The following is a 16,449-nucleotide window of genomic DNA, read 5'->3' as shown; positions in this document are numbered from 1 at the left end:
AGAAGGTGGTAGACATTCCAAAAATAATTGATTTAGCCTGATCATGAACACTTATTTTCTTCCCAATACCATTGGAGAAGGAAACCCCGGTGAGTATGGGAAAGTGAGCAATGGACTAGACATCTCATTTTCAAAAGAATTGCTGAATATGTACCTTTTTTTTATTCGAAGGAGAATATTGTGCATATTGTAGACCAACCTCTACTTCATGGTTTTCGTGCTTGCTTGAGGCGCTTGAAGTTTTTATCAAAGCACCTGCATCTTTTCCAAGACATCCCATTGAGGGTATCTAGTGTGCAGCCCTTAGATCCAGGTACCTTTTCATAGCTGGAAATCCTTGTTCATGCTTTATTATCTTTGTTTAAAAGATTTGTCATTTGATTAAAGATGTTATAATGTTCGCTTGGCTCATAAAATTCTATCAAGCTTTATGAACACTTATCCCATGATATCGTGCATGCATTAAGTGAGATGCTATTAGTGGTTTTAATTACTCTTTTATTTCATTAGTTATCATTTAGATCACATTGCCTAGTGTTCTTCTTTTTTTTTTTTGGCTGAGTAGATCACATAGCCTGGTTCAGAGCAATGTAGTTTGTCCTCTAATGATGGCTGTGTACATGGTTATGTAATCTTCATCCATACAGACCAGAGGTACATAGACCAAACAAATTCATATTCACAAAATTAAGTCGTCTTGCATTTTCGTGAAAACATAAATGAAGTCATGAAGAGACAACAACAAAAAAATATGCCGAAATTCATTACAGAATTGTGAAAATATACGTTATTATACGAGCTAATGGGGGGGTTTTGATTCTTTTAAACAAAGAAAATGAGAGACATAAGAATTAACCGATTTTCCTACAAGAAGAAATAAAGTTATTTTTTTTAGTTACACTCAAAAGTGCTTATCATCTCAATTTTATTCTATGCATCCATGTGGATGATACATCAGAGACCATCGCCTTTTAGCATGTACTCAAAGGCCTTATTGATCTCTGAGAAAGGGACTTCATGGGTGATGAATTTCTCCAGCTCAAGCTCCTGTTTAAATTAGAAATTGTAAAAGTTACAGCATCGACAAAATACTGGGTCCTTTTGAGCAGAACCAAAAAAAAGGATTTTTTTTAAAATTTTTTTTTTTTAATTTGACTTTACATACTGACTTTAAAAATCAAGTCATGTACTCTGCATGTGACTCTTAGAAAAAATGAGTAAATAAACAAATTTAAAGACTAAAACAAAAATAAATATGCTGGTGTTTTTTAAGTGTAAACAGATCCACTTCAAAGCACAGTTAGATTGGAATGAAAAAGCATAGTTGAAAGTTACATATCATTCTACTAGCTAGTCATTATAATATCCTTTTCCAATTTAATATTGCGCGTAGTGATGCTTATAGGAATCATGCTTATCACTCCAAAATGAATTTCTACATGTATTAATATTATGAAGAATGATCCAATAAATCATACGCAATCCTTTAATAGGCAGATCAGCTTACCTTGTTCGTGTACCTTTCAACCACAGAAGGTAGGTTAGATCTTGGTTTGAAATTGCCAAAAAAGGTACCCTTCAGAGTCCTCTCATTTAAGATATTCATTGGATGCGTTTTGAATGCATCATCTTTGTTTGGGACGCCAACAAGTACAGCAATACCCCATCCCTGCAAAGAAACAAGCATTATGTCATAACTTAGAAGAATTAAATTATACCATAATTACGATAAACTTCATCAAATAATTAGAAAAAAAAGTTCGTAGGGAATTACATCATGAACACATTTGAATGCAGATATCATAGCATTGATACTACCAGTACACTCAAAACTTCGGTCAACTCCCCCACCAGTCATTTCAGCAATCACCTAAAGACAAGAAGAAATGTTATCAATAGTGAAATTTATATTTGTTTATTCTTTACAGAACCAACTTTGAAAATATATAAGGAAAACAAACCTTTTGAACAGGCTTGTCATGGTCTTTTGGGATCACAAAATCAGTGACACCGAATTTCTTTGCTGTTGTGTTGACAAGAATAAGTATAATGAGGGAAAAAAAAAACAGCAAAGAGCATTCCCTACTAACACATTGCATGTTAATCTTGCATCTCACTAACCTTCATCAAAACGCTTGGCATTCAGATCAACCCCAATAATCCTTGAAGCACCAGCGTTTCTAGCCCCTTCAGCAGCCTAATCATGTAAAACAACAAAAGCAGTCTCCTCATTAGCACAAGCAAAAGATAATTTCAAAAAGAGGTACACCAAAAGAGCTTCAATCCAAAATTGATAATGTTGTACAAGAGGGGAGAGACTCACAGCTAGACCAACATCCCCCAATCCAAAAATTGCTACTGTAGACCCCTTTTTTGGTTTTGCAACATTCAAGGTAGCAACAAGACCTACAGAACTCAATTTGATCTAATAAGAAAATGAAATGCATAATAATGTTACATAAAGTAGTTGCGATGCTTCTTTTGCTGACCTGTTGAGATTCCACAGCTGAGAACACAAACTTTGTCCAGAGGAGCAGCTGGATTAATTTTGGCAACACAACCAACATGTACCACAGTGTATTCACTAAAGGTAGAAGTCCCAACAAAATGGTAAATAGTTTGTCCATTAATAGAAAATCTTGACTTGCCATCATTGAGCATCACGCCTTGGTCAGTGTTCATCCTTAGGACTTACACGACACCGAAAGCCTTTGGGCTTTATTTCAAGGGCCCATCGTTGAGTTTCAACTTGACTATCCCATATTCTATTTGGGAACATCAAAAATTTTCCCCTCAACAATTTTTTTGATAGATTTTTCAATTTTTTATAAAATGTTTCCTAAAATGGTTGACTAATTTATAACCGCAGATAGGAGTATTGCCATTTTAAATGACCAAAGTGCCCTTGAGATTGAGATATACTTTAAGATGTACGAACAATGCAGCGGAACTCGATCCAAACTCACATGGACTCCATGTAACAAGAAAAAAGATCCTTGATTCTCCAAAAAAAAAAAAAAAAAAAAAAAAAATCCTTTCATTGGAAAATTATTAGATACTCCCGGAATATTATAAATGTGTACTCCCGCCTCTCACATGAATGGTGGATCCCACCATGAATTTTAATTAATGAGACCCATTATTCATGTGAGAGGAGGGATTAAGAATTTATGGCACTCCCGGAATACACAATAATATCCCCCTTACACCACTCATAGACTAGCAAGTACACAATAACTCACAACAATTACACAAAATTTCTGGTTGTATGCATTTTGGGGGATTTGGTTTGTGTTTCTATGAAATTTCTGTTTTTTTTTTCCTCTACTTGTGCCTGTGTTTGGTTGCTCAGAAAACGTGTAAAAGAAATGAGAATTTGGATTTTGGTTGGAGTTTGAAAAACCTACTAAATTTGGCACTGTTTAGTATTTATTAATACTGTTATGAACGCTTTGTTTTCAAACATTGGGAGAACAATTCAATTTTGACTGATTTGACTTTGGGAGATTAGGAAACTAATCTGTAACAAGCTTTGTATTTTGTTTTTATTAACATTTATTGTAGTTAAATGCTAGAGACACATTTTCACAACAAATTAATCCGAAGTGGCAAACTGTGAGTGGTAGGTAAAAATATGATGTTAGTAGTGGGTTCAGACGAGAATTAGTAATAGATTGCCACCTAAGATTTGTTGTGAAATTTTTTTATAAATGTAGCACTTCTCTTTTTTGTATGAATTTTTGGTGAAATTTGGATTGATCTTGAAAATTAGCTGTATGTGGATGGAGCTGGAAAAATGATTATATACATTCACATTTTATTGTTTAGGGTTATGTGCTTTGTTGCATATTCTTCAATGAGATGTATTGTATTATAAAATGCATGAATTTATTATGAAAGAAAAGGTCGCCCGCATAAGGTAGTTAAATTGGTTGGCCTCATGGGAACTCCTCCGTGCCCGTGAGGTCTCCTGTTCAACTCTTGGGATTACTTGATACACGGTTCTTGCAGGCAGGGTTGTGTATCTACCATCTAGCATGTATAGAAATTTTTTAGCGTTGATAGTCTCAAATATATTCTTGTCTTCATAATCTGCATAGCTAACTTTGGTTTCAACTTATTGCAGAATGCCCTTTATTTGTGTAAAAAAGATGGCATTGTTCTTCACTGCCCACTTGTAAGTTCTCAAAGGATCTTCTTTTGGTTATTTCTTTCCTCTTTGATCACATATATTCTTGGTATCTTTGCCAAACATTTATCTTATCTTTTATTTTTAGGTCAAGGAAGGTCCCTCACTCTGGGAGAATCCTTACTCAACAACCACATCTTGGAAGCCTTGTGCTGAGCGCCGTGATGGTGGAATATCAGGTAAATTTTGGGTTTGTTGAATAATACACACGCACACACACATAATTATAATTTTTCAATTTATACTTCTAGGGCTATGTGGAAGAGTTTATATTTGTGGAACTGAAGTAAGGATACTGTCATTCAGGAAGTTGACTTCTAATTTTCCATTTTTCTATCAACTGTGAGATCTTTAACCCATTCATCTCACATCTAACTAGTATAGTCAATATGCTTTGGGTGAAATTGGTCATAATTAGGGTGGATTGCTATTTAGTGTTCTGGGGGGCTGTGGGATATTTGGAACAGAATCTAGCACTTAGTGCATTACTGGAATTCCCCAACTGCCATAACGCCTTGTTCTTTTGGATTCTTTTTTATTTTTGTTATTGTTTTTACCCCCTTGGAGAACTTCTCTAGGTTGATCTATAACTATATATGTGTAACTTTTTTTTCTTTATGTCACACAGGAGACCTAGCCTGGGCCATATATTTGTTGCCCTATACACTCAAATCTATTATGAAGACATATTTCTAATATGCGTGCCTTAAAGTTGTATGATGGAGTTAAAAGATGTGTTAAAATTAAAATTTGCATTTTAACGAAGATTGTGCCCATCTTGTTTATGTAAAAAAAGATCTGTTATGCTATTCTATTCTTCCTACCTTCTTTTGATATGGTTATTGCAACATTCTTGATTGCTAATTTCAAGTTTAGCTTCTCTTTTGCTGTTTATATGTGTTTCTTTTTATTCTAGCAACTTTCTTGCCTATTTGCAGATCTTCCTCTTGAAAACGAAACAAATGGCTATATATTCATCCATGCTGAGGGTGGTCTGAATCAACAAAGAATTGCTGTATGACTTCTTTTCTGCAAAATTGTAATCTGATCAAGAAATTCCCCCTTTTTTTTTCCTTTGTATTGTTTTCAAACTATACATATTTATTATTCCCTTATTCCTCCCACGCCTCTCTCTTTGTATTTTGCTGCATATTTCACGGTTCTTCAATGTATTTGTGTTAAGAAAAGTTGAAGTGAACGAAATGGGTGAAATTAAAAGATGCATTAGTGTGGTATAGTATTTGCATGTGATTAATTTAACATTATACCTCAGTGGGTCTTGAACCCACAATCTAATTGTGGAGTGACCATCGCACCAAATGTGTATAGTGGTAGTTGACACTTCTTTAACACATCATTAAATGCTAATTGTTTAACACCTCTTTAACCTAATTAATAACACCTTTACTTCACTCCACTTATTTATTATTTATTTAAAACTTTATCACTCCTTATTTATTATATATTTAAAACCTCATCAAAGTATTAATAACACTTTTATTTCTCTCTCCTTTTTTATTATTTGTTTAAAACCTCATCACTCCTTATTTATTATTTATTTATAACTTCATCAAAGTTCCAAGAGGTGTAAAGCAATTAGCATTTAGTGTTTGTACATTTTTAGACCCCTTAAAACATAATTAGATTAACTTAATTAATTAGCCAAGCGATTACTTAGTAAAATTAATCAGATCTAGGTTAACACAGATACATCTTATCATGTAAAAAGTGCAGAAATATAAATAATACACGATATGATAACCCAGGAAAATCAAATCGGTAAAAAACCTAGGGAGGATTTAACCTAGCTATCTTCAAGGTAAAACTGGATCCATTATGAAAGAATTGAAGTTTTACAATAGCGACTTAAACTACTAACATCCTATTGTTACATTAAGTAGAAAATTTACTACCACAACCACGTAACAATTTCAGGTCCACGGACTACTTCTTTCTTAGATTCATAGCAACCACAAGTACTCCACTTGTGTATCTTTAAACTCTTAATGCAGCAACTGAATCGATCATCACGCTCTTAACATAATCTTGATTCTTGATAACCCTAAGTATATTAAGGTAAACACCTCTAGATCTCACAAGAGATTTATATACACAGTATAAACAACAACTGCAACAACATAAAAACGTGGCTAGGATTTTCTCTTTTATACCTAGGGCAAAATATAAAACCCTACACGTCAAACGAGCTTGAGTTGAGTTGGAAAATTCTGTAGAAAAACAATCTGCACGAACTTTGATCGATCAAGTCTAATTTTCTATCAATCGAGACAGGCAGATTTACGCAGTAAATCTTGCAGTACACTCGATCCCAGCTTTACACATAAACATACTTTGAGCAAGTTTAAAATAAGACTAAAACATTTTGATCATGGTTTGTCAATATTACAAAATGAAGTTCTAATACATTTAACCTAAAGTCTTAGAACCCAACAGTGTTCATGATTAACCTCGCAAATTTGAAAATAAATTTTCAATATTTGAGTTTGAGTTAAAGTTTGACCATGTTAGAGAGATAGAGATTCACTCCTTATTAAGTTTGGATTAAATAAAAATAATTTTGTTTTAAAAAAATGATAATGGTGAGTTTGAGTTTTAGTTGGACTTGTTATAGCGATAGAGTTTCATTTCTTATTAAGTTTGGACTAAACAAAAATAATTTTATTTAAATATTGTGCTGACGTGAAAAATTATGAGAGTTTTAGAGGCTTCGGTTATATATATATATATATAGTTAATAATAGTAATAATAATAATAATAATAAAATTAAAATATTAAAAAAATGAATAAGGTTTTACTAAAAAATTTACTTATTTATCTTTAGGATATGTTATAATGGTATAAGAGTAATTAAAGGAAAAAATTGCATTAATAATATAATTTTTTCTATTTTTATGAAATGCATTAAGCACACTTTGAATTAATAATAGTAAAAGAGTCTAGGTAGGGCCATTATTTAAATTCATATCTAAAAATTTATATGAGATGTGTTCGACTTACACCAAGCATAACTTGACAATAGTTACACATTTTTTAGACTATAGATTTCCTTTTTTTTTATACAAGATAGAATTTCTACTCTAACCTAATGTAAGTGTATATAGAAACTTGAACCTCGGCCTTAACCCCCCACACCTCATAAACACTTATACTTGTAGAGTGACCATCGTACCAAGAGTATGAAGTGGTAGTGGACACCTCTTTAACATAGCATTAAATGCTAATTGCTTTACACCTCTTTAGCCTAATTAATAACACCTTTATTTCACTCTACTTATTTATTATTTATTTAAAACCTTATCACTCCTTATTTATTATACATTTAAAACCTCATCAAAGTATTAATAACAATTTTATTTCTCTTTCCTTTTTCATTATTTATTTGAAACCTCATCACTCCTTATTTATTATTTATTTATAACCTCATCAAAGTTCTAAGAGGTGTAAAGCAATTAGCATTTAATGCTTTTTTTTTTTTTTTTGCCATTAGATTTAGCGTAAATTGCTAAGTACACCCCTAAAGTTTGGGGTTAATTGGATTTTACACACTAAAATTTGAAAAATTGAATTTCACACCCAGAAATTTCGCTCCATTAGCAAAAGCAGCCCCTCCGTTAGTTGGCTTCTGCCGTTAAGTGACACATTTTCATCTAACGTATAATTTTTCAGCCACCTCTATAGTCCCAAAACGACCCCATTTCATATCAAATTAAAATCCAACAAAATACCTGGACGATGTTATTTGGTTGAAATCAAAACTCAAAACAAATGCTCAACGATGCCATTTCACCAAAACTCAAAACACATTCCCCAAATCACATACCTAGACTTGCTTCCTACTTCCTGCTTCCTGCTTTAGCTCAAACCCAACCCCCAGAACCTGTTTTAGTAGTTTATCCCTCAGCTCCATCATTGACAACTCCAGCTCGACAGCAACCAGATCACGAGGTTGAGAGAGAGACCTATAGACATCCGATTTTACAACTTACATTTAATCGATATTAAGGGCAAAACAATAATTTTGCTCCAAGGGCATGATCGTAATTTCAACAGTTAGAGCTTCAAATTTTTGATACAAAAAAAAAAAAAAAAAAAATCTTGACACTCTAACAATGACAATGGTATGTCATGAGCCTTGATCGGATCACTTGATCAAAAGTTATCGAACAAACAATTTTCAATGACCTTGGCTGACCTACACAATGGGTCCGATCACGTCTTATTTTAAACACTTAATTTTGATTGGTTCCAACAAAAATTAATTTAAAATTAATTAAGTGTGAATTTTGATTGGATTTCATTTTATTTCATTATTTTTTTAAGAAATAATAAAAAGGGTTTTCTTTTATGGCATCTTAACTGCTCTTTTGAAAAAAAAAAAGTTGGATAGAAAGAAAGATATGATCCATGAAAATTTTCAAAAATAACAAAAAATGATCAAAAACATTACTATTTCCGGCAGTAACTTGAATCGCATTTTTGCCTTAGAAAACTTTGAAATTTGGTTCTCTCTATTTTTGGAAAAGTTGTAGAGAATTAAATTTCCTTTCACCCAAATCAATTGGAACTTTGAGCAGAAAATTATAAGCAAAACACCAAACAGGTGTAGAAGATAACACAAGTTCATCATCATTTTCAACTTCCTTTCAAATTTCAAACGGTGATCAACACCTAATCTGCTCCAGCTTATCTAATAGGCTTATCTCCTCCCTTAGCTTCAGAAGAAATCTAATAACTTAGCTTTAAAGCTAAGCCATCCCTTCCCCTATAAATACAGAAGACCTCTTCTATTTTCAGCACCCCCAATTCCATCTAGAGAGGTAGTGAGAAAGCAGAAATGAAAAGCTATTGTGAAACCATTGTTTTTACTTTGGTTGTAGTTTAGTACTTCCTTGATTTCTCCATAGCCCTTTGAGTGATCACTTCCCCCTTTAATTTATGCTCTATGCTAGTAAGTAGTTAATTATGTTCTTTAAATTTCTGCACTAGTTTATTATTCTTTATATTTCTTGCTCTCTCTTTATAAGTCTTTCAGAAAATATTAAGATTCATTATAATTTGTATCAAATTGCTGATTTGCTTTCATTTATGCTCTCATAAAATATATGTAGCTTTTAATTAAGCTTTCTTTCATTAATTGGTTTCTTTCTTTTGATTTTGTTTATATAATGTATCATATTAATAAACTATATGTACTATCACATGTATATAAACTATATGTATTACATTGATCTGAGTTTTTGGTCTCATATATTTTTATATTTGGCCTTTAGTTTGATATTCATGCTTAAATGTTGAGTTCGCTATCAAGGTGAGAAGACAAGAATTCATCAAGTTGAAAGCTAAGAGATTCCATCATGCTGAAAGAGATGAGAGTTCATCAAGTCATAAAGCATGAAACCAAAAAAAAAAAAAAATGTTGAGTTTGCTTAAACTTTTGGTTTGTTATCCTATGCGAAAGTTTCATTTTCCTCCTACATGATCAAACTCTTGTTTGCTATCTCAATTTTGCCATTAAGTCTCAAAATTTTTCAAATTCATTTTTTTCTTTTTTCTTTTTAATTTTCCTTTTCTTATTCTTGTAACAAATGTAAATACTTGATCATCCACACTAAAACAACAACAACAACAAAATCTTAGTATTAAAATTTGGGGTTGACTATGGATCATTGATAGATTAGATTGGTCATCACATGTGTAATACTCGGTTCCAAAATAAATAAATAAATAAATAAATAAAAGGAGATTTATTTTTAGGGGTAACTTAGTAATTCTAATATTGAAGTTAGCCATATTTATACCCTAATTGTATCATGTAAACCCTAGCCACCCTAAGAGTTTTGCTTTTCATGCCTAAAGATTTCTAAGAGGAGTTGACGTCCACCCCCCCCCCCCCCCCCCCCCCTGTCTAAGAAGGCAACTTGTATGCATCCAGTTAAGCAAAATTTCACCACTAAAAGCACAACACTTTTATCCCATGATTCTTATTGGGAGTAGCGTAACTAGATGCTTGTTAGCCGTTATGGGCATTACTGACTTGTCATGTACGGTTCCTTATTGATAGATAAAAGATGAAGCCAATACCAATTATTTGAAGATTTCTAAGGACTTAGTCTTTTCACGTGTAAAGCATCTTTGCTTTGTTGTCTCCATGGTGTTGGATGGCATTGAGATTTGAGGTCCAAGGATCTAAGTGACAAACTTGTTTGGAGTAAATTCTTTATTTGGTTTGCTAAAAGGTTTACATTGGATTGGTCTTGGAAATTTGCAAGGATTTTAAATAGGCTTTGGATTGAAGTAAGTAATCTTATCCTAATTGGTTTTATTTTGCATATTTTAACTACTTGAAAATTGTTTACATTTGTTAAAATAATATTTTAATTGTTTTAGCTACATTGATTTAGAGCAAAGAATAGAGAATTATCACAAATATATATGATTACTGAACGTATGATTTTATATATATGTATTTGAATGAGATACATTTTTTTTGAACTATTATTTGATATATACGATTTTGGATAATCTGACTATGTTTTGACTCTGATAGCCAGCCAATAGGGGATATACATTGGCATGCATATGGAACTAGTTTCATTTAAATCTGATACCAAATCATGGGAATATAGTGTGACCATAGTCATAAAAATTGTTAAGAATATGAATTATGTTTGAATATTTGAATTGTTTTAAGTCCTTGTAACAGTTTATGGGTTTTTGGAACCTATTGTAAATTATAGTTTTGATATATGGAAAACTAATTATTTCCTAATCCATTTATGTTACATTTGTAAGATTAAAATATTCAATCTATGTGCAACTTAATATTTTTACAAATCTATTTGCTTAATAGAACTTATTAGGACTTTGGTTACTTATTGACTTATCAACTCACTCCCCCTTTTTCCCCTCCAGTTTCATATTGTAAAGAATAGCAAATTTTGAGAGTTTTGCTATTGTGTTTGAGCATGAAAGAAATTTAGTGTGTGTTTGGATACCAATGAAAAATTAAAATTATTTCACTATTCAGCTTATTTTTGTTACTATTTATCGACCCTACTGCACTTTTGTTACTATTCATGAGTCCCATTGTACTATTTCAACTAACTTTTACCTTTATCTACAGTACTTTCAGCAATAATTTTTCAGTTTCAACAAAATAAGTGGTATCCAAACATACCCTTAATGATTTTGGGATTAGATGGTCTTATAATGGTCTTATATCTTTTGGTCAATTGGCATTATATACATGAGGTTTGAATTTTGATCATTTTGAATTATTGGAGATCTATTCATAAGAAATTGTTGAGGTACTATTTATTTATTTAATATAATTTTTTAGGATCAATTTTAGTTGCTAAGAAGGCCTTGCATACTTGTAGGGTGCATACTTTATAAGCGTGCGGCCATTGTTGCGTGCCTAGCTTTTGCTTGGGTTCGGAGCATGACAACATGAATTCTTCTCCTTCATTTTTTTTTTCTATTTGAAAATTATACCCTCCCTAATTGACATAAAAAAATTAATAAAACAAAAATAAAAATGAAATAATCAAAACCGATATGAAAAAGTTAGAAATAACAGTATATAGTTCCAAGTCATTATAAGTTATAACATTGATTCTCCAAATTTAAAGTAAATATTCTTCAAATCATACCAAAAGAAGTTTGTTCATATTGAACTCTTAACAAGTAACCAGCCTCTTTAATTTAAGGCTAATGCTCTAAAGGAGTAAACGAAATCAAGTTGAAATAATCCCTATCCAAATTGCTTGGTATTTTTCGGTGAGTACACCGTCCTCAGCTGTCAAGTCGAGCCTGTAATAGGTCCCGTTATCGACTGGTGTCACCGTTAAACACTTCCATAAACCTCAACAGTGACCCTGACCTCTTGTAGTACTAAAACACTGAGACTATTCCGATCGACTGAATGAAAGGGTCTTTGAATCTTTGATGTTCTTCATCGGCTGCCAGTCACTCTCATCAAGAACACCGTCACCAAGTTTGCCTTCCATGGCTGTTATGTAAATTGAAAGGGTGAGAAGGTAAAGGCAATTCTGGGTCTTCATTGTAAGTCTAGTGTGAGAGTATGGTTTCAATGGTGGTTGGTATTTATAGGGGATGACTGCTACCCATGGCTATAATGGAAATCCAAAATTGTCATGGCACATGCATTGTTACTTGGAAGAAAAGTTGTGGTTATAAAATAAGAATAACTCACAATTTGCCGTGAAAGAGTTGTGGGCACAAAAGTTATACTCATAGAAAAACTCCAAAGACAATTTGTGTTGGAGGTGGTCATATAAAAACAAAAGGTTTTTTAAGTTTAATTCCTACCTATGAAATCAACATTTATCCTTTATTCTAATAATAATAATAACGAAAAATTTTAAAAAAAAAATAAAGAAGGTCTTATTAAAAAAAATGACATATATTTTTAGAATATGTTATTATGGTATAAGAGTAATTAAAGGAAAAAAAGTGCATTAATAGTATAAATTTTTCAATTTTTATGAAATGCATTATGTACACTTTGAAGTGAACGAAATGGTTGAAAAGATGCATTAGTGTGGTATAGTATTTGCATGTGATTAATTTGACATTATACCTCAGTGGGTCTTGAACCCACAATCTCACCCATTACCTAGATCTTATAAGGGTAGGAGGTGCTAGTTGAGCTATTGCTTATTGGCAAATTTGAGGGAGTAATTGTGTAAGGATATAACTTAACTTATGGAAATGTAGCAACTAGTTTTGATGATAAAATTGATTATTGAATCACCATTTCTGTCGTGTTTATCTTTTAGACTCACACTACTATAATTTATTGTGCCTTGCTTTGTAGCACATTATAGATTTGATAGATTTGGTCAAACTAGATTTTCTGAGTAATCTTATTAATGCGGAGCTGTAATTTAAATTTTATGAATGTGTTTCTTATTATTTTGGGAATTGACATGTAAAAAAGCTATAATGTTCAAAAATAATGTATGTGGACCACAACATCCAAACATTTTTTAAAGAATAACATAAAACAGTGGATTTTAGAGGTTCAAAAATAAGGTATCAGTTCAGTTTTCATTAATTTCTGTAAAGCTTTGCTGTATATTTGTATTTAAATGACTGATAGCTTTCTAATAATTTACTTATGGTGAATCTTTCTTGTGTGCAGATATGCAATGCAGTTGCAGTGGCTAAAATAATGAATGCTACCTTAATTTTGCCAGTGTTGAAGCAAGACCAGATTTGGAAAGACCAAACGTGAGACTTGATTGATACTGTCATACATTTCTATATCTAAAATACTCACCTAGTCACATAATAAGTATAAGTAAATAATTGGAGTGTATAATCCTGATGGTAATGGTCCCTGTTTCTGATATATGTCATGAGAATTGAAACTTCAAAATTTCTGCTTCAAATTTTTTCTTTTATACGGTATAAAAAGCGAACAATGATTTTGTCATTAGAGAACTTTTGTGAGTGTAATATCACGTTTATCAGGATTACCCCTCTGACAATAGCAAGAAATATATCTTTTTCAATAAAGTAAAGAAAACACCAAGTGAAGTCTTAACATTGACTCTCTACAAACCCTGATCTGTACTTTGGCTGATATCATTATCTATGTCGCCATATATTCTTGGAAATCCCTTGCTTCTATGTTTCAGACTTTACTATTTTATCTTTAAGTTTTTTGAAGTTTAACATTTTAGAAAACCTTGTGAGAAATCTGTCAGACTAAAATGATGCATATGTATCATATTGCCTCTCAAGAGTTATCTTTTTCTCATTCATAGACAACAAAATCTTAAGAAATTATGCTGTAATCATGTAGTATTTAAAACCTTTCCCAAAACAGCTAATAAATTTAATTGCTTTTGATGTGAGAGACTCAAATAGGTAAATATTTCAATTTAGTATTATTCAATTTTGCAAGTCATTTGTATCTTTGGTGAATTTTATTTTATTTTTAGGTCCTAGTATTTAATTAGTTATTAGTGTTTTTACTTCAACAAGCCATTTAGAATTATAGTTTAGTATTCCTAAATAAGCAAAGTATGTACGCCTATCAAAGGGAGATTATTTTGATAAATAAAGTCTACTTAAATTGTCCCATAGCTTGGTGGTGACTCTAGTGGTTTTTTCTGCTTGGTGCTAACTTCAAGTAGGCCTAGGTTCCTATCCTTTATTTTCCCGCTTTTTAACTTTTCTGTTGCATCGTTCTGGTTGTGTTCTACCGATATGGGTTTTCAAAGGCTTTGTTCAAATATCTGTAAGTGTCAGCCTCTCAAGTGATGACATGACAATAATGGCCCTGTATGACCCGACTGGTTCTCATGACGGGTTGTCACTCAGCATAGTTGGATGGAGAGGAATTCATGATCTAAAATACAATTCGGTCCCCAAATTCCATTTCTTCCATTTTTGGTAGAAAATAAAAACTACGTTTATGCAATTCTTTTTGGAATCGAAGGGAACTCCTCGTTCCATGTTTGAATTCAAGGGTTCCTACTCCTTTGATTCCTCACTAGGAAGTAGTTCACCACACCAGCAGTTAAATTTCCTACTCTAGTAGAACTTACACTACCATCATCTATAGCCCTCATGGCTACCAGTAAGACTACCATCACAATTATATACATGAACACCACTACCAAATGTTGTCTTCTGCTTCCAATATCATTAGTGCCAGTGCTTAGGCTGGAACTATTCCTGCCAAAAACAAGGGACCTACTTCTCATCCTAGGAGTTAGCATGTATGAGAGAGTCCCCTCTCTGTCTATTTCTCCGAGTTTCTACTACTAAGTAGCACTTCTGCTATTCAATCATAGAAATCAATTCCAATCAAGCTGAAAAAGCCCTTTCTTATTAGTAAGCTAGCGCCCTGCAATCTTTCTAAAGCGCTAACAAGCAAGAAAAGGCCCCTTACGTTTAGATAGGCTAAGGCGCCTTTACTAATATTAGAATATAAGGCGCTTCTTTCTCAAAGTCAAGTTTCGCGCTTCTTAGTCAAGCTTTGAAGCCCTTACCTTTTTTTATGGGATATTTGAAGAAGCGCAGGTTTGGAACCCTATACAAGGGGCTAGTCTCGATCTCGCTTGATGGTGCCCTCTCAGTGATTGTTGACTTAACATTGATTTTGTGCTTGAGTTGGAGGGCCCCCTCTCCATCCATCGAGTCAAGTAATTCGCTATTGGAAAAATTTCCGCCGAGTATCTCATGCCATGCTTCTTGTTTCTCCGAATCGATTCCTAGTGTCAGTCAATCAAGATTCACCACCAAGAGAGGGAAGAGCCTTTACTTTAGGTTATTAGGTCGGTCTCGTCACTCGCCCAATTCCCCGTCCATCGATTGATCACGTGAGTACGCATCCAGTTAGCGTATAGCGAACGAAAAAAGTGTTCATCCTAGATTCTCTTTCTCAATAAAAATGTCTATCAATTGATCCCTATTCATTCGGTCAAAGTTTCCACAGCATTTTCACGCCCCTTTATTGAGAGGAGCACCATGTTGAGAGGGCAGCATTCATGGCAATCATCACTAGTTTCTCCGAGGGCATGGTATGGCTTTGTTCTTGGTGTTGTTTAATAGATGTCGAGTGCCGCTTTTCCCTGTCCGAGAATCTCCATCCGCTCTAAGTGGGCAAGCTAGAATCCTTATGTCAGGTTGGTTGTTCAAAAGACTTTCTCTTTACCCTTTGCATCTTCATCTTTTTGAAAGCCTAGACCCATTCTTCTGGATCTTCATTAGTCCTATTTTAGGTGCAAAGCCTCTTCAATAAAGGCCTCTTTCTCTCTTTCTTTTATTTATTTAATTTCTCCCCCATTTTTCATTTTGTTGATTGAAAGAGGATAAGCGCTATCCATTGAGTAAAGGGGGGGGGGTTTGCTACAGTGATTCGGGCGGTTGGTGGCCCCTTTCGAGAGTTGGGGGTCCTTGCCGCTGCATGAGTGGTAGCTCACGCCCAAAACTTCTCCGACATGAGTCCTAGTCGTTGCGCTGCAGTCCGTTTCCCGGCTTCGCTTGCACAATTTGCATTTCTGATTGGTTCCATTCATCCCCGACCCTAATGAATCGAGTATGAAGGGGTCCATCCGTCAAGCGGTTTGGGTTCTCAGTCGGTTCCCGTTCGCTCGCCCCCTCATAGTCCATTAGTGGGTATGGTGGTAAACTTAGAGGGCGCCCGCCTCCTCTTCAGATGTGTCCTCAACAACCCAGCAGTTGTTCGGTCTCCGCTTTT

General features: G+C 33.5%; 1 protein-coding gene and 1 pseudogene across 1 annotated transcript; one reads left to right on the top strand and one right to left on the bottom strand.

Annotated features, from left to right (window-relative positions):
* Positions 1–954: 954 nt before the first annotated feature.
* Positions 955–2,682, bottom strand: LOC136062120 (alcohol dehydrogenase 1-like). Its single transcript, XM_065760810.1, has 7 exons — positions 2,490–2,682; positions 2,324–2,406; positions 2,122–2,197; positions 1,962–2,023; positions 1,775–1,870; positions 1,508–1,669; positions 955–1,047 (listed from the first exon to the last, which is right to left on the bottom strand). The coding sequence occupies exons 1-7, from the start codon at positions 2,680–2,682 to the stop codon at positions 955–957; spliced, it is 765 nt and encodes a 254-aa protein (XP_065616882.1).
* A 1,196-nt stretch (positions 2,683–3,878) lies between these two features.
* The window catches only part of LOC111997184 (protein PECTIC ARABINOGALACTAN SYNTHESIS-RELATED-like), a 16,436-nt pseudogene continuing 3,865 nt past the window's right edge, over positions 3,879–16,449 (top strand).

Source organism: Quercus suber, unplaced genomic scaffold (genome assembly GCF_002906115.3).
Source record: "Quercus suber isolate HL8 unplaced genomic scaffold, Cork oak 2.0 scaffold_383, whole genome shotgun sequence".
Lineage (NCBI taxonomy): Eukaryota > Viridiplantae > Streptophyta > Magnoliopsida > Fagales > Fagaceae > Quercus > Quercus suber.
This window is presented reverse-complemented; position numbering and strand designations above follow the sequence as displayed.